General features: G+C 42.0%; 1 protein-coding gene across 1 annotated transcript in view; it reads left to right on the top strand.

Annotated features, from left to right (window-relative positions):
• Positions 1-19,032, top strand: part of AFF2 (ALF transcription elongation factor 2) — a 361,635-nt gene that overhangs the window by 158,059 nt on the left and 184,544 nt on the right. The window contains exons 5-7 of the mRNA XM_054995827.1: positions 13,621-13,713; positions 16,288-16,324; positions 16,579-16,630. Of these exons, the coding sequence (XP_054851802.1) occupies positions 13,621-13,713; positions 16,288-16,324; positions 16,579-16,630 (182 nt within the window). The remainder of the gene's footprint in view (positions 1-13,620; positions 13,714-16,287; positions 16,325-16,578; positions 16,631-19,032) is intronic.

Here is a 19,032-nt window from a genome sequence, read left to right as displayed (position 1 = left end):
AGTGAGCAAGAAGACAGGCCCTTGTCCTCCTGAACTGCATGCAATCCCAAATCCTCTTCAGCGTCCATTGGAGAACGAATGGCTGATTCACATGTTGCAGAGTTTTCAGGCTGCATCTGGGTTCTCCCCTTGTCCTTTTCATCACACATGACTTGTTTGTTCACCTCAGTTACGCACAGAAGCATTGGCCAATTACGAATGGAACAGTGGCGCACAGAGGGAAGGCTGCAGCCTGTCTCCTCGTGCGCCACAATCTCAGTTCAAATTGGACAACACACACAGGAAGCAAAGGGAACCCACAAGTCATGTATGAAATAAGGAGAAGGTTAAGTCAAAGACAGGGAAACAGGGAGCTTGGAAGAGAGACTTGGAGATATCGGTATTACATAATTGTCCTGAAAAAGAATCCCAACCATAAGAGACTTTGTTTTCAACCCTCCCCTTCACCCCAAGGAAGAGTGCTCAGTAGCTTTAACCCCCTTCCCTCATGTTCAGCAAAGTGTAGATAACCTCAGCACCGTCTCGCTTGGCAATTGCTGTGCTGGAAGAGGATTGCCTGACACAAGGAAATTACCTTTTGGCCACGTTGCCCTGCTTTACATATGCTGCGTGTTGCCAGCTGTGCGCAAATTAGGCATTGAGTAGGATGGAATCTGTCCCAGTAAATTTATATTCTGTGGGAAAGACTAATCATTTTTACAGGTGCATAGATGATGATGATACCGAGCATAAGACAATGCAGCATCAGGGTCGCGTTAGGAGATCTCGGCAAGCCGTCATAAATCTGGCCCGACTTCATTTGCCTGGCAATATTTTTGATATCACCAATATGTTAGACAAATCAGCGGTAGAAATTGAGATGTAAAAGGCTAGTAAATTGCACAGCAAGACTGTTTCGGCTTCTCTCGCTGCTAGGGAAGGAAGGAAGGGTGTGTGTCTGCGTGTATAGATACCCACTTTATTGTATTACTGCTGTGAATGTATTTTCTTTATATTTATGTGTTTTGCACCATGCTTGCCACCAAGCTTCATATCATGCTGGAATTCTCTGTTTGCAACTCCAGATATGTTCCTAGGCCCTAAAGTGGGGCCATGAAAGCAGCTCTAAGGGTTGGGATTGAGGCATTGGGGAAGGAATGGGCAACTCCCCACATGTCATTTCCCCAACTGAAAGTTCCCCCTTCCTAATCTGGTTTCTTCCTCGCCTGGGAAGAAAAGATGTACTTTGAGCACCTCCCCCTCCCTCTTCTGGACTCAAAGCATCCCAGGAATTAATTTTTGATCAGTCAAGGAATGGCAGGGGATAGCTTTAAAAAAACTCCTTAGTGCCGTGGTCCTGATCTATATCAGCACCGCCACCCCCATGCTGCATTCAAGGGGCAAATAAGATATCTGGAGTTCTGATCATAGAAGTCCGGCATCACATTTTGTTTTATTCTGACATCTAGCTCCTATGTTGGCCTTGACTGTGGCCAGAGATACATATTCCAAGATCACTTAGCCACCACTAACTGCTACAGTAAATTATATTATTACGAAATGTGGGACAAGGGGCAAATCCACATGCCCTCGGAGTGTCCCAGCATTGCACTAAATGTTCACTAAACACCCGGAAGTATAGCGTCTTTCTAGCACGATTGTGCTAGAAAGACGCTATACTTCCGGATGTTTAGCGAACACAAGGACGCGCCAAGGGCGTGTGGATGTGCCCAAGATGTCTTCCAAGTTTTTCCTGCTCCCCTTGCCTGCAGGAATAGGTGGGACTGGAAGTGTGATGTCATGGTTTCGTGCTCTTTATAGTATTACAGAAGAGAGAGAAAGCTGAAGTGGCTCAGAGTTGCTTTTTAAAGCAGTTATTCCTTCCCTTTAACCTGTAATCTCGACCTAAAGCATTAAAGGCAGCAAGATCTTTTTACCCATTCAGAGCGTTCAACCTTTGCTTGACAATAGCGCCGTGAGAAGAAATATACAAGAACTAGAGACCTCTGATTCCAGCTCTTTATAGCTGCTCTATCAAAGCCAGCTTTTGACCAAGACTTCCTATATAAAGTATAAGCCCAGGAGCAAAAACATTTTACAAGGAAGTAAGCATTTAAAGATGGACGTTGGATTTAGGATTTGTGTGTGGTCTCTCCATCACAGAGAGCAGATGTTGGAAGCTAAATGGAATAGTGATGGTGTCTCTTGATGATGAGATATGTTCCTAATAAGGCTCTGATAGAAGGGGTTTGTCAAGGATGCTTGATTTAGTATAACTGAATGCCTTTGAACACATTTGTCTTGAAACTCTCCTGTTTTAGATTCATTGCCAGCTTTTAGTTTTAACAATGATTACCATTTGTGCAGATTGTCTTGCAATAGTGCATGGCTTCTGAACAGAACTTGCCCTGCAAAGACTTGTTGGCTAAATTCAAGGGCACAATAATTTAAATAGCACAAAATCAGACAGTGCAAATAAGAAATTGAGTTTACCAGTTTATTCATTAAATTTCTCCTGTTTGCATGAGTGCATGGGATTTCTTTCAGGGTGGCCCAAGCCACATCTTTCTATTGTAAGAGAAGAAAGGCATGAACCCAAGATAAAAATTCCATGTTTAGCAGATCATTTCAGCCATGGTTTGGAGCACTGAAAATGAGTCGTACAGCTCTGCTTTCATGACTTCCTTCTTAATCCCTCACACACCTCTTTTTAGTGCTAACCATAGTTTTCCCTCTCATTCTAAATCAGCAAACTATGGCTAGTGATCCCCTCCAAAACAGAGACAATTGGTTGACCTGAATTTCTGGTGTTGGTTTGAAGGGAAACTGCTAGCCATTATTTACCAATTAGGCTATCCCTAAAAACCAGGGTTAGCACAAGACATTAAAGGAAGATGCAGGAGTGGAGGATGAGGAGGTATGTGACCCACCATGATTTGCAGGTTTCATTTGTTTTGAAGGTTACATTTGATCCTCCATGGTCTGGAGGACCATCTGAGCTGAACCACAGAGTAGGACCTGGGGAAATTTAAAAGATGTCGATCTAATACATATGCTTAAAAGATATAGATCTAATACACATCTAGATCTAATACACGTGTTTTGCTATTTTAAGACACTTTTTCAGACTTGTAGTTTTTAAATTCAGGACATTTTACATATACTTTTAAATGTGGGAAATTTTACATATTATGCATGGTAAACCTAGATTTGCTATGCAGGGTACACTAAAAAGAACAGCTGCTGCTAACCCTGGCTGTCTGGAGAGTATACTCATATAAAGATGCTTACAAAATTCTCTGTTGCTGAGTTTCTCATCCAAAAGACTCTGTTTTGCTTTGCTTTGCTTTGCTTTGCTTTGCTTTGCTCCTTCCTTCCTCTCCCCCCTCTCTCGTTTTCTTTTTCTCTTTCTCCCTCCTTCGACCTCCCAACTAATTAGTGAATACATAATTAGTTACATACTTATTGATGCATCTTTCAGTACAATGCTAGAATTCCCGGAGGCCTGGGAGCAGCTGTTGATCTTAGAGGCCAATGCTTCCCACCTCCCAATACCACACCCCACACTACAGACTCACAACTCTGAGGAACAGTGTGCAGCTCCAGTATCAGCCAAAGGCACCTTTATTTACTTGTGTTTATCTATTTAAATAAATAAATACCTAATATTTATACCCAGCTCTGCTTCCTCAGACTCAGGGCAGTGAACAAAACAGCAAAAACTGCAAGGACGCAAACATTATAAAAGTGCAGTGACAGTTTAGAACCAACACACAATTAAAACACGTACTTAAAAATTAGTTCATACAGCTGGAAAAAAATACACACAGTTAAAAACACAGCTGAAACAGTTTTCCCTTCTCAAAATGACCTCCAGAATAAAACAGTCTTACATGCGTTCCTGAATGCACCAAGAGAAGGAACCTGCTATACGAGAATGAAATGTCACATTGAATAGTGAAGTACAAAATATATTCAGATTCTATTTGGAGGCAAAATACTTAGGAATTTTTTCAAGAGAGTAGGGGAAGACCAGAGGAATGGAATTCCTGCATGCAAATAACCAGAGAAACAACGACAAGGGAATTTGTTCATCCCTACATGTTACTCATTTTTCCATCCATGAATTTGTTGGATTTTCAATTTATGCTTTAAGGTGTATGTTGAAAGCATCTTCAGTGTACACCTAGAAAGGCAATTTGCAAAGAGGCTCTAAGAGATGGGGAATGTGATATTGCAAGCAGCCCGGAGGGGAGATCTGTGCAGAGCACTTGAAACTCAGGTGTGGTGCTCAGATGTAGTCACGGAGCTGTCTGCTATTTTTCTTTTCTCCCGCTTTAAAGTAACAAGAGAGCAGAGCAGCCGTCGAGTTGCTCACTGGAGGCCTCTTTCCAAGAAAATTGTGATCATTCTTTCTTATTTCTTTGCCTGAGCAATTCTGCCTTTGTTGCTTTCAGAAAGAAGTTGTCATGATCCCCTCATTACCATTTTTCTTAATGTGATAAGTGAAAACTACAAGGAAGCTATCATGTTTGAAAAGCAAGAGCGGTCCTCAGAAGCAGTTATACTGACTGCCAGCGTTCCTCTTTGAAAAGCCTCAGGCTGGGGGGATTTCGCTAAATGCATCATTCTGTCTCCTTTTGCAAGCAGAGTTGTCATTTTGGGCGTCTCTTGCTTAGAACACAAGTTATCCTTGTAAAAAAGAGAATGCCGTGTTACGGAGTCTATCCTTTGTATCTCTCCAGGAAAGCGAGATCAACAACTCCCTTTGGTAATTGCTGGAACATGATAATAAATTGCACGTTGTACTGAGGGAGGGGAAAAAAGTATTCTTTGGCAGGTTTACTCCAGTGCTGCTTTGTATGATAACTGGTAATTGTCACTGCTTGACACTTGCTGGAGTTATGCATAACATTTGCTGCTTAGGGCTAACTGGCGTGGTAATCACGGTTCTCCTGGGTGGTCTTTACATGGGCGTCTATCCAGCTTTTCTGTGTGACCCCCTGATAAACTGTTGCTAATGAACAGCCTGCTAGTGTTTGATGACCAGCTGGAGGCAACAAAGACAATGCGTGCTGGAGGAATAATTGCGATCCATTTTTTGAAGTCACACCACTCAAAACCTTCTTGGATTTATTTGCTGTAGTATTTTGGGCCTTCTTGCTTCATCCTATCTGGAAAAAAAGACACATCATTTGAGAGAGAAGAAGGATGCTCACCCAGGTGTTTTCATTTTTTTTTTTTAAGGATTGTTCATTGTAAGAAATACCCTGGAATAAAAGTCCAGAAGGAATCTAGGAACATTCTCCCTCCATTTACACTGGGATTATGAAATGCCATTGACAAAGTGATCCAATTGTGTTTAAAAGTCCAGTGGGGTTCTGTTCTACCTGGGCATCTGGAGGGTAAATTCTCATTATTTCCCACAATGCAGTGGACTTTCCCAACAGGTAGCAAAATGTGGAACATGATCTGATGTAGGGATTTTTGAAAGTTCTATCTTCTAGGACCCTTTCCATAACAATGTATCAGCTTTAGGAATGCTTATGCATTTGCCATGGAATCCTTGCCCACTGCAGAGAATTCCGGGAGTGTTCTTGAGAAGACTCTTAGGGCCAAACTACAAGTGACGAATGACACTTGAACGGCAAGTGTATTCCTCCCTGTTCACTTGCCCTCCACTTGCTCTCCACTCGATCCACTTGCCATTCAAGTGTCATTCGTCACTTGTAGCTTGGCCCTTAATTTACTTGGGATGCTAGCCAAGCCTTTTGGGCCACAGTCATTTTAGACATACCAAAAGTCATATAAAAAACATCAATATGCTACTTTGGCTTCACATTATTGATTATAGAGTTGGGCAAGGTGTCTTCTGGAAAAAGCTTCTAAGACAGCCCAGAATTCTGCAGAATACGATTTGAAAGCCCATTATAAGTGTCCAGCCCATTTTGAACCATTATGCAAACAGCAGCAAAATGCCATTCTGTGTTAGCCTCAGGCTCAAACCATGTTAAGCCCTTTTAGAAGACCAAGAGCAGTTGAGGAGAGGTTGCATCCCTTGATGGAACCTCTTTCCCTAGTAATTGATGGTTGACAGCTATTTCATATAACCCATTTACAGCTCGGTCAAAGGAGTACCATGAAGCAACAACACTCAGAAGAAGTGGGAGGGAGCTTTTCCTTTTCTGTTTGCAATTTATATGGCAGGCAAGACAGATACATTTGGCAGGATCTTCAATACCAGGAAAATAAATTGAAGAAGACATTGCAAAAGCTTTCTTTGCAGCAATACAGTCCTGTGTATCACTTTAATGGCCTTGGATTATAATTTACTATCCCGTCTTAATGAAAAGGAATCATGGCTTATACAAAACAACTTAGACATAAACGGAGAGGAAATGGAGAATTCAAGTTTTGAATCTTCCTATATTCTAAATTGAGTGCTAATGTGCTACTGGCTGGGGCTGATGCATTTAAATCCGTTAGGATTTGGTTGGCTCGTTTTGGACGTTTTGCAAAGATGCAGATTAGACACTGGTTGCAGTGGTTTGGCAACTTAGTGCATTGAGTAGAACTAAATGGTTTCAGGACTAATTCCACAGGCAAGCTCTGTTAACACGGTCTAGTTTTTGTCCCCTTGGTGAAACAGACAAGAGTTTAATAAAAACAAAAGAGAAGCCCTGGCGGATCAGAGAAATGATTTATCTAATTCAAAATCCTGCTTCCACACAGGGGCTAACCAGATATCTCCAGAAGGCCCATGAGTGGGCACAGAAGCCAAAGCCTCCCCCTTTTATTGCTCCCCCAGCACTAGTGTTCAAAGGGCTACTACCTATGAATGTGGAAGTTCCATTCAGCATTCATTACTAACATGTACACATGAACTGTCAAGACACAACTGACTTATGGTGACTCCAGCAAGGGGCTTTCAAGGCAAGTGTGAAGAAGAGTTGGTTTGTCATTGCCTGCATAGTCTTCCTTGGTGGTCTCGTCTCTTTTTGGTGGTGGTGGAGACTGCCGCCAAGTCATAGTTGACTTACGGTGACCCCTGCTGGGATTTTCAAGGCAAGAGACTAACCGAGGTGATTTACCATTGCCTGTCTCTGTGTAACAGCCCTAGACTTCTGCTGAAGATCTCCCATCAAATTACTAACCAAGGCTAATCCTGCTTAGCTTCTGAGGTCTGACAAGATTGGGTTAGCCTGGGCTATCCAGGTCAGGGCCCTCCATTTTTAAAGGCAACATTTTATCCTGTAGCAGCGAATTCCTCAAGTGAACTACTCTTTGAGGAGAGTAGTAATTCCTTTGGTTTGTTTTGAATCAACTGTTCATGATGCTGTAGAGCCCTGATATTGTGGGAGAGGGAGAAAAAGTTCTCTTTACTCAATTCCTCCACCCTGTGTATTATTTTATAAACCTCTACCATGTCTCCCCTTAGTCATCTTTTCTTTAGATTTCCCTTTGTAGGAAAGGTGTTCTTACCCTTTGATCATTTGTTTTCTGTACTGCTGGGGAGCATTAATAACGGAAGTCTCCTTCTCCTGCAATCTGAAGTGATCTTTTTAACCATTTCTGCATACCATCTTGTTTTGCACCATGGGTAGAATTGTTCATACCTGCAGCAGAACGTGGAGGTAATATCTTGAGATGGTAAAATGCATTGCACTTCCTCAAACTACTGGTGAGGAATTTTCAAGTGCTTCCATTTAAGAAAAAAGCCTCTTTGTTTGTAAAAAAACTAGCTCATGAGGAGTAAAAGTCCTAGCCCACCTTCTGAATTAGCAGATAGAGGAATTACATTTTTAAACAAAAAGCTGTCAGCATATGGAAAACCAGCACAACATGGAGTGAACTCCATTCACCAGCCTTTGGTTGCGTGCGTAAACCTGACCTAAGCCTCTAGACATACCACTTTGTCATCAGGATACTTGAAGAGGGATCAATTAATCATCTCCTTCCTACCCTCTCCTGGACAGCAGTGCTGCCATAGCTGGAGAGTGAAGATCTCCTTGATGCAACTTCAGTGAGCTCAGGCGGGATTTAAACATGATGTGGTACTGGTTTGGGGGGGGGGGATGTGCAACATTGCCAAAGCTCAACATTTCTTTTAAATGTGGCTGCTATACCCTCATAGTGGCTATATGTGCAGTGCTAGCTTGGTAGCTCAGTGCCCTTCTGGGCTAATGTTTCATGCATGGTGACTGAAGGTCAAGTTTAGATGGGATGTTGTTTGCAAAGTTACATGGGTAAATGTTTGTCCTGCCTGCATGGTATTCAAGTCAAACTTCTTGTGGAGTATTTGTATGCTACATTTTGGGATATGCATTTTCTAAAGGAAAAAAATAGAAATATGCCAGTACTACTGATTCCTCCCACCCAGTTGCAACATTGCCCACCCCATTTCTGTATAACTGACAGTTTTGTGCTTGCATGTGAATTTGGGATTAATTGCATCTGGAAATGGAAACGGACCTTACTGATGCTAAGGCCTTTGGTTATTTACAGTCCTGTTCTAAAACTGTAAATTGTAATTAAATTCTTTCCTTGGGGCACGCTCCAAGTTTTGGGAGTGTTTTTATTTATTTTTTAAGGAAAACCATCAGTTTAAAGTAGGGAAGTTTTTTGTTTATTTGTTTCCTTGTTTACTGTTCCCTAGACAGATGGAACAAATTATCACACACCCCTGAAACAACCGCCGCTGCTAAACAGTTTCCACAGAACAGTTGTTTTGTTTACTCGAAGGAACCTTGCCAAGGTTTTAGAATTTGCAGAGATGAAATTGTATGTTACTATTAGTAACTTTTTAAAAGATTTAGATTTTCTTTTCTTTTTTTCATTCCTTATTAGACTTTGGTATGTATTGTGCTGCTCTACCATCAGTTTGAAGTGCAGTGTTTTAATTCATGCATGACCCCATTGTAGCACCCTCAATGGATGTGAGTGGAACACTGTGATTGGGGAAGGACAATCCCCAATCCCCAATCCCCAGACCAGTTAGGCATACTCACTGGTCTGGGACACTTCACGGTTGCTTCTTCCTTGGGACAAAAAAATAAATGTGACTGTGTATGTTGTATGCAGAAGGTTTCTGCTATCTGCACATCAAAGATTCTCAGGTGTTAGGAAAAATTCTCCTCTGCCAAATGCCTGCTGCCAGTCAGCATACACACGGTTGTGTTATACAGACCAGCATAGCTGGAAGTATTATGTATTGCTACATTTGCCAAAAAGCCCTGCCGCCACAGTTTTAATATAACATTCCTAAAAAGGTTGCCTGGTTATCGTGCTTTCTTTCAATGAAGAAGTCCTCTTGTACACAAACAAATGTGGACTGTCTTTCACAATTTTGCAACAGTCCTGCACCATTCGTGTTGTGGAATGGTTTCCCAAGTGGACTGTAAACCTGGCCAGCCCCAATTCAAATTTCACCTTAGTTTGGAAACCTGATTTGGTGACCTTAGATACTCCCCTCTCTCTTAGCCTCAACACCCACGGTCCGCAAAATCCTCAATGCCCACCTTTTGCCTGTAAATTTTCTGAATGTCCCCCCAAGATCACCTCCTGTGGGAGGGGGTGCATTTCTGGGGTTAAGAATCACCAGTTTAAATCATGAAGTTTACAGAAGGCCATGAGGTAAATAGCTTGGCTTCTTCCTTCTGACTCTTTCCACTGATTTAACTCTTCCCTTGGAGACCTTCAGAAAAACCTTGAAACTTTGAGTCATATCCTAGGACTTTCTGATAGAGTTGTTCCAAGGATCACAGGATAGGAGACATTTTGAATAGTCTAAAGTAAATGTTGTTATTCCTGCTGCTGCTGCTGCTGCTGCTATCTTTTAGATGGAATCTAGCTCATGAAAGTTTATGCTTCAATAAACCTTTTTTAAGGTGTCACTAGGCTTGCCATGCCCCACCCTGAGCGGAGGAACCCCCCTCACCTGCCAGCCATGGCCCTGCTCACCTGGCCGAGGGAGGGGGGAGGCACGGGTGGAGAAGCACGTGTGCACACTCTCACACTCCTCCAGGGCATCAGAAAAGGAGGAGCCATTGGCCATGTTAAAGCTGAGCTCAGGAGAAATTGCCTCCAGTGGGGAATTTTTACTTAGCTCAACTTCAGCATGCCCAGCAGCTCCTCTTGTTCTGGCACAGTGGAAGAATGCTGGAGCATGTGCATGCACTTCTGTACCTGTGACTCCCTCCCCACCAGCCAGGTGAGTGGCACATGCATGCTTCACACACATAAGGAAAGTAAGTACCCCACTGCCCCCCCCACTTCCCATCCCTCTGCACCCCGTCTTTGGCCCCTGGGGCCTCTGGCAACCCTAGGTTCTCTCTCTGTGTGTCTCTGTCTCTCTCTCTTTGAGGCCGCAGGCTAACATTACTATTTCAATGGAATTTGTAGCCATGTTAATTGAAGGCAGTATACTTTGGAAGGTACGCAGAAAAACGTAACTTTATAGAGTAAGACTGTGGAGGCCTGAGCATGCTCCATGTGGCATGGAATTTGAGAGCAAATGACAGTCAGTTAAAGGAAATGTAGGGAGACAGGGAATGTGACTTGCTCAAGCTTCTGGGTGCTTAGTTGCATCCACACTTCATTGGATATGGGTTCTTGTAATTAAGCTGAGTTATTGCAATAGGGCAGTGTCTGGTGATGGGTGGATCCAACTCTTATAGAATTCTGGAAGGAGAGATTTGGGTTTGGGGGAGATTCTGTTTACTACCCTGATGTGAATCCTCATGGGGCCTTGCCTTGTTCTTATTATTAATGAATGAACGAGGTGGTGATGGACAAAAATGTAACAAGGTGAAAACTGTGCAGCCAAACTTCTGAAAAGAGCAATGTATCCAGATGTCTAGTTTCATAATGCTCTTCTTTAGTTTCTGGCCTTTTGGCTCTTAGTCTCTACCTCTCATCTGTGCCCCAACAACTTCAAACCCACCTTGCAGAATTACATGTCTTTCCTTCTGATTCTTTACATTCTCTTTGAGCACTGTGGGGGTCATTGACCCTGCAGTCCTACAGGAAAATTATGCTCTATTTTTTCCTGTTAGCTATTCATTAAGCATCTTCTCTATGTATCCTTCCCAGTTCCTTACCCGAGGGCATCTACAGCTAGTTAAAAGAGTGGGGAAGCTTGAGAAGTAAGCATGTCTAGTCCTAATAATAAAACACGTGGAGTCAATTAAAACAATGTTTAAACAATTTTTCAGGAAGGAGGATGCTTGAAAAGGAGATGTATCTGTTGAGCAAAAACAACTTCTAAGCCAACAAAACCCTTCTCACTTAATTGCCATTTGCTTATATCCACACTTTGAAAAGCAACTTTACATCTCATTCACCAGCTAAGACGATTCTGGAATTGTTTAGAAGTCCAAACCATGTGAAAATAAATCCTGATGGTTTTGTGGACTTGCTTCCATTAAATCCCACTTTAAAACATTTTGATTGTACTCTCGTTACACCCAAAGAATTTCTAAAAGTTTCCACATTTGAAAATTGAATTATTGTTCACCACCATCCCCACTCCCAAAATTAAAATAAAGTTAAAAGCCTGTATGATTTCCTGCTGATTTCCCCAAAGGGTAGATGAGGTACAGTATTGCTGGTTTAGGACAAAGGTGAACATTCAGTTTAGAGCTGTGTTGGGAATAAATTAGACACTGAAGGTAACATTTGCATACGTCATTGAAGGAAACGGACACATGAACTTGTTTTTTGCTAGGGCACTTTGTGTTCGATGTCACATTGCACTTGCTCTTATCACACACTATTCTAAAATAATTATGCTTAGATATAAAAGTTGTGAGTCATACTTGAAAAAATTTATGGATTCATAAATCATTTGAGTCGTGCTCTTTTTGCTTGTTCACAATTCATTAACAAATTTAGCTGCATTTCAGACTCCCTCCTACAACCATAAGGGCCTAGGAGGGTTTTGTTTTGTTTTGTTTACAATATGGTGGCTGAGGTCTGTGGAACCTTTCAAAAGAACTTCAGTGAGTTTCATGGTCCATATCCACTATTTCTTAATCTAAGGATATACTTTCAAACATATGTAGGTGACAAACGACCTGATGGATTGGAATGCTGAACACGTGGAGTGGGGCAGAATGTTGCCAGGGTTTTGTTTAGCAATTTCTTCCCTCTAGAGTCCCTCAGAGATATAGGCCATTTCCACACATCCTTAAAGGGACAGCCCACTCACCGAAAGCTGGTGGCTTTTCTCCTTCACTACACACGTCTCCAATTTCAAAGTGGTAGCAGGCTGTTCGGCTTCCATTGTTTCTGTGCCTTTTCAGGGACGCAGGAAAGTGTGGGAAATTGTGTTCTCATAAAAGACGCCACAAAAAATGGAAGCCAAACAGCCTGCTACCGCTTTGAAACCAGAGAAGTGTGGAGTGAAGGAGAAAAGCCACCAGTGCTGGGTGAGTGGGCTGTCCCTTTAAGGACATGGGGAAACGGCCCTTGATGGACTTAACACATGATTCAGCCATTGTTGAAGGAGGACAAATGTGCGAAAGTGACTTGGGTGTTGCTTATGCATGGTGATCAGGAGCTGCATGCCTGTAAAACTGCCTGTTATGCCATGGCTATGCCACATTTACCATACGCTGGCAGTGAAAGGATCTTCATACTTCCTATTAGAACAATCACTAGTCAAAGTGACACAATTGATTATGGCTTGGGGATAGGGCACTCCTAAGGTGAGTTCTTGTTTAGAGGTGCTTTCTGGAACATCCTATACCTGGAAGAAGACTTCTTGTGCTAGTGCTAGTGAAACCTGGAGGTCATTATAACAGCAGCTTATACCGCGGATTGGCTGTGGTGGGACAAAATATCCCACCATATGATCCATCATATCATAGGTTTCCATTGTCACCTTGGGATGATGTCACTTTGTTAAAAATTAGTTGAAATAAGTTGTGCAGATTGTCCCTCAAACGTTGTATTCATGGCTTCCCTGTACCTGTTGGGGAAAGCACTTGAATGTTGAATGTAGAGAGTAGATGCTGTTCTCAACATGCCTTTGAGAAATCCGACCACTTGTCTGTTAAATCTTTCTCCTGACTCCTGTTAAAATAAGTGAAACTAGGAAAGCATTTCCCATCTTCTTATAAGGAATTATCTTCTTTACATATGATTGTAATTATCTGAATCTTGTTTTGACTTGAGACGGAGCATGCTATAAAAATCTGTGCATATGTTTAGTTCTTGCAGAGCTTTTGCCAATATATTTATTTCATTCGTTTGCAAGTTAATTTGTAATTTTTCAAATAAGAAACAGTCATCTCCAGTTCAGAAAATGTGTTTTGATAAGAGCTGGCTTTTAATCAAACTAAACATGATAAGTATCCATGTTACTTTTAACAAAGCTGGCGCTGTCACCCATTCTTCTAATTCTAAATAGCTGCATCTTTTAAAATCTGTTTTCTCTGTTTCACAAAAGAATCTCTCTTTGGTTTGGTTAAAAACAGAAGGTTTTTTAAAAAGCAACAACTAGAAAACATTGTAACATATCACCAGAGACATAAACCAATGTCTTTCTGAATACTCGTTAAATTGTAAGCAGAGATAAAACAAAAACATGGCGTCTATAATGCAAACTACATTCCTGGTTTCTTTTTCTACCCTTCCTAGGAGATGACCCATTCTTGGCCTCCACCACTCACTGCTATCCATACACCTGGGAAGGCAGAACAGAATAAGTTTTCCATTCCAAACAAAGTGCAGGTATGTGATGAGCTGCCTTTCTATTAGTTGTAAACCACCAAACCAATCCATTGCTATGGGGGAAATTAAACATTGGTCCCAGCCCAGCTCTAGTCATAGCTAACAATCAGGGTCATCATAACTCATAACCAGCTTTCTTGGCGAGTTGGGCCTGCCATATTTCCAGGTGGATGAAAATTAGCAATTTCTCATTAGCCCATGGAATACTTGCCAAGCTCACATAATCTATTTAAAATTTAAAATATATTGACACAGACAATAAATAATTGTATATATTGCTGTTTTTTTGTTCTATTGTTCTTTACTGTATGATTTGTTGTGGCTTATTGCTAAGACAATAAACATAAGAGAAAGGTTAAAATGTATTGAGGGCACTATCCTGATCAGGTGCATAGCAGGGTGAGGTACTCTTGTTCCCTCCCTCACATCTGATCAGGTGTTAAAATGACTGCACGCACACATTGTAGGTGTTTTGGGGGGCAAGAGTGCCAAGCTGCAGGCCCATCAAGCCCTTGTGGCATTTTAAAATCACTTTAAAATGGCAACAACATCCTCGGGGCAGCCACTGGGCTGCTGTCATGTCTGGTTTGGCCCTGTGTCTTTCTTTCTCAGGTGTGAGACCCGGAAGCCCTTCAGACTAATATATTAAAGAGGAAAATGTAGCACACGCCTAGCTCTCTTCTTTGGAGATGAATAGGGTTTCAAACACCTTAGCTTGGACCAGATTGTGCTATCCATTTTTCTGTACAAAGCCATTTTAAAGAGCAGTAAGAACTGTTTTGGAGCAGGGGCAAAAGACAGGCATTGTTATAGATCTCTTTAAATTAAATATTCCCACCAGAAGTGTAATAATGCAGTTGAAAAGGAGAGTGTTCATTTCTGCAATTTATTTTTCCCTTTGACACTCAGATATAAAGTGCTATGTTTACTGTTATGGCATGATTTGCTTAGCAAGGGATTGACTAGCAGTGTGGCAGAATATTAGGAACTAATCAGGCCCCGGGAGAAGGAACCGCAACGGTCTTAATGACTCCAGCGTCCTATCGTTCTGACACATTGTACAAAGCAGCACTAGGCTGTAGGCCTGGATTGTTTGGTTTTCTTTTTAAAAGAATCATTTAACTCCCCCATAATCAAATAAGTAGGCATTGTTGCATGTTAGCAGCAGAACATGCTAAAAGATCTGAGAGTGGTAGGGGAATATTGGCAAGCCCCAAGCTTGTGTTCTACCACATGTTCGTCTTACTCAGAGGAGATAATAATAACTGTACTTATATACCAGTCTATTAGTGCCCCACTCAGAGCAGAGAACAAAGTCAGGGTTATTATTATCCCCATAATACCGGAAGGTTGCTGGGGAGTAGCTAACCCAAGGCCATCTACTGAACTCATGGCAATAATAGGATTCAAACCAGCAGAGTGCTGATTTGCAGCCGAACCACTTAACCACTATGTTACAGCAGGTGGGAGTGCCCTGCTCCCAGTGAGACCTTATTAAAACACTTTACACATTTAAGCATCCCATCTGGCTTCCCTCACATTTAAATGTGCTTAGCACATGGACTGGCCCATGAGAATCAGTATGGCACAGTGATTACTGTTACTAGGACTGTTGCTAGGACTTGGCAGGCCTGGGTTCAAATCCTCACTCCTCTCAGTGGGCGACCTTGTGCCAGTCATTCTCTCTCTCATCCTAACCCTACCTTACAGGATCCCTTGTCATTTTTTCCATTGAACACACAGATATCCTGCAGGCACATGCGTTCATCTGTTTGTAAGAAAGAGCCAACATGCGTTCACATTGCAAATTAGACTGGGGACCAGTATTTGGATAACAAAGGGTTTAAATCACACACTCAGCTGTATGTGCATTGAATGTAATGTGAGAATGACTCAATGCATGTACAAAGAAAAATCAAGTAAACACCATGCATGAATTGTACATGTGTTCACTATGACATGAACAGGGCTGGGATATTTGTGAGGATAAAACAGAAGTGGGGATTACCCTGTACACAACCTTGTGCTGTTTGAAGGAAAATTTCATTTTTTTAGTACATTTTTTAGTACCCTTCCTCCGAGGATCTCAAAACAGCTTACATGATTCTCTGTATTCCTTCACTTTATCCTCACAACCACCCTGTGAGATAAGTGAGGCTGAGGGTGTGTGCCTGGTGCAAGGTCACCCAGAGAGTTTCATGGCAGAGTGGGAGTTTAAACCTGGTTTTAGTCCAACACCCTAACCACTGCGCCACATCAGCAGATAAGAAGTCTGAGCAGGCACTGGTTCATGTGGTGATGTGCATTTAAAACAAGATGGGCTCTGTGCCACTTGGCAAAATGCCTTTTTCCATGGCCCCATCTCATTTGACTTGGACCTTGTTATAAAGTCAACAAGTCTCTTTTTGTCCAGATTAATGTATGTTCTGATGGTAATGTTGGTGGGAAGGATACAGGCTGCTATTCGTTGTCGTTTCTTGACGTCGCCTTTGTGCTCTTAGTCTAATAAGTAAATATAGATCTTCCTCCTTAAGCTCCTAACTCATGTTGACATTTTGTTTGTTTTCATTATAGGATTCACAGCATCTGACCTCAGGATACACTGTACAAAGTAGGTATTCATTGTCCTTAGTCTAAACCATCAGATTCCCCTCCATCCAATACAATGTCATTAAGATAAAGGTTGAGAAATTAACTTTCATGCTGCTGAAATAGATTAGTGCTGCAATTTGTTTGAGTTTTAAGAATTATTTTGCATACCGTATTATGTTCTGTTTTGAGATACATCATAACGTCGCTTACAATTAGCCGGGGTGGCACTTAACACCCCAGCAATGATTTCAAGGTGGGTTTTTTTCTTTGCAGAATGGAATGAACCAGCAGGCAAAGTTGCAACCAAATCAGTGCCACAGAAATCGTAAGTCCTCTTTCTTCCAGTTTGCACCTTTTTGAATATGATAAGATCCATCTCCACCTTCTAGCACTATGGTTCCAAAAATAATGTACTGTGCTATGTTCTGGGAAAAAATATATAATGTATGGGGGAAATAAATTAAATATTCCTATGGGCCCAAAGTACATCTCCCAAAGGAACCTGTCAGCTATGTCTGTATGATTCGTTGCCTACGTCTGATTATCCTCTGTTGGGTGCAGGTAATTCCATTCCATCTCTATTTTGAATGTGGTTGAACTATTCCATGGACAGAAGAATTAAATAGGTTGAAGGAGGCTGCCTGTTGATTTTCTGCATAAGTCACTGCTCTGGACTTTCCTCTTTCCAATCAGGTGGCAGATTGGAGGGGGTTCTATTGGTTTCCAGTTTCCTTCCCTTCAGCAGCACAGGCAGGCTCAAGCTCTTATCTGCTGGTTACACTTGGTTCTTGGAAGAGGAATTGGCTAGAGTTTCTCAAACAGAAGCATGGGCATGAACCATTTGCCTTTCTGCAGAAGGTTGCCTCCGGAGCTGCTCCAACCCACAGTCAAGTGGTTACAAATCACCATACTGTTGTTTTATAAAACAATATTTTATATGTTTATTCATTAATATTCATATGAAGCTGCCTTCTTCTCGCTCAGACTGTCGGTCCATCTATCTCAGTGCTGTCTACTCTGACTGGCAGCCACTTTCTGGGCTCACAAAGCAGAACCAAGTTTTTCCTGCTACCTGAAATTTTTGAACTAGAGATGCTGGAAATTGAACCTGGACCTCCTGCGAGCAGAATGTGGGCTTTACCAATGCACCATGGCCCTTCTTTTCATAAGAAAGGGTCTTAGGCTGGGGGGCATCTTGCTAGTTTTATCTAGAGAAAATAATGCAGAAGGGAAGGCAGAAGCCCTTCTTCGCCACGTTACTTGTGATCAGAAAGCAGTCTTGCAACATTTGGGAACAATAGTTCCTGCATGGTTACAGTGAGGTTGGGGGACTTCCGACCAACTTGAGTCACACATAAAGGTCGAATCCACATTACTCAATCTAAGTCGCATGTTCCCCGCATTCTTCACGCAATCCCGAGTGCCGGTCACATTACCTCATTAAACAGACGCATTTCATTCGCATTTTTCCCAAATATGTGGTAACAGGTTTTCATTGGGAGTTTCACGGTGGACGTGAACGGGCAAATGCGCAATTTACGCAGTTTTTTTAAAAACCACCCCCCTTCCTGTCTTTCCGGCCGTTCCAAGAGTTCCTATTGGCTGATTCAACTTTCAAGTACTCCGTAGTCTGCAAAAGACTGTTTTTTACTTCATAGCATTGGATTTATTGATCATGTTGTTTCTAAATCAAATCTGGTCGTTTGAAAAATCATTTTGGTGTGAATCCCTCCTCAGAACGGACTCGCGAAACATCCTTTTTAACTGGTTTTTATTTTTCTCTGGATTACTGTGATATCGAAATTACGGTGAATCAATCATTCGAATTTAAGAAAACACAGAGAAAACCATTTCTGATACTGAGGACTAGACCGTTGGTTTATTATGGCATATGTTATTAGTTCATGAACAGTGGAGGGGGCTGCAGCAAGGAAAAAAAGAGAGAGGGTCAGAAATGTGGTGCATGAGAGACAGATATCAGGAACAGGATTGTTGCTTCATTGATGTTTCCTTATAAAGCGAGATCGAAATAACGGAAAAGTCAGTTCAATTTTTTTTTAAAAAAAGCGGATATTCCAGTCGCTGTGTGACCGTAGGAACGCGCGAGAACAACACATTTGAGGATGGAATGTGAACGGAGGGGAGAAATTTGTGGATTGAAGACAAACGCAAAAATACCGGGGAAAATGTGGGTGAGAGGTGAATGTGGATTCAGCCAAAGTTTACTTGAGCTCTTATAGTGACTCAGACAGCAAGTCCATCTAGCTCTGTATTGTCTCTTCTGGCTGGCAGCAGGTCTCCAAGGTCATGGGGAAATGGAGATCTTTCCCAACACCTTCTGCTTGAGATCCATTAAAAAGCAGGAATTGAACCTGGCCATTCTGCATATAAAGCCCAAGTATACACATCCAGACACGTGTCCCAACATTAATAATGAAAAAGAGGCATGTGTGCGAAACTCGTTTTAGTGACAGGAGTGGTGCAGCTATTATTTCGATTGTGCTGCGTAAATAACTTTGTCCTAAGCTGTACGGTGAATAGAGGAAGGAGTCCCCGAGCTCTCATTCACAAGATGGCCAAAGCATTGGTTAGGCTGAATGCAGCAGGTGCTTGGAGCAGAAGCAGAGAGGTGACTTGGCCAGTGTCAGCTAGTGGGCATAAGGAAGCCACATGCCTGTTCTTCCGAGGAGTGGTGGCCGCTGAGTGACTACAGGACTGAAGGCATGT

This window comes from Eublepharis macularius, chromosome 13 (assembly GCF_028583425.1).
Source record: "Eublepharis macularius isolate TG4126 chromosome 13, MPM_Emac_v1.0, whole genome shotgun sequence".
Classification (NCBI taxonomy): domain Eukaryota; kingdom Metazoa; phylum Chordata; class Lepidosauria; order Squamata; family Eublepharidae; genus Eublepharis; species Eublepharis macularius.
This window is presented reverse-complemented; position numbering and strand designations above follow the sequence as displayed.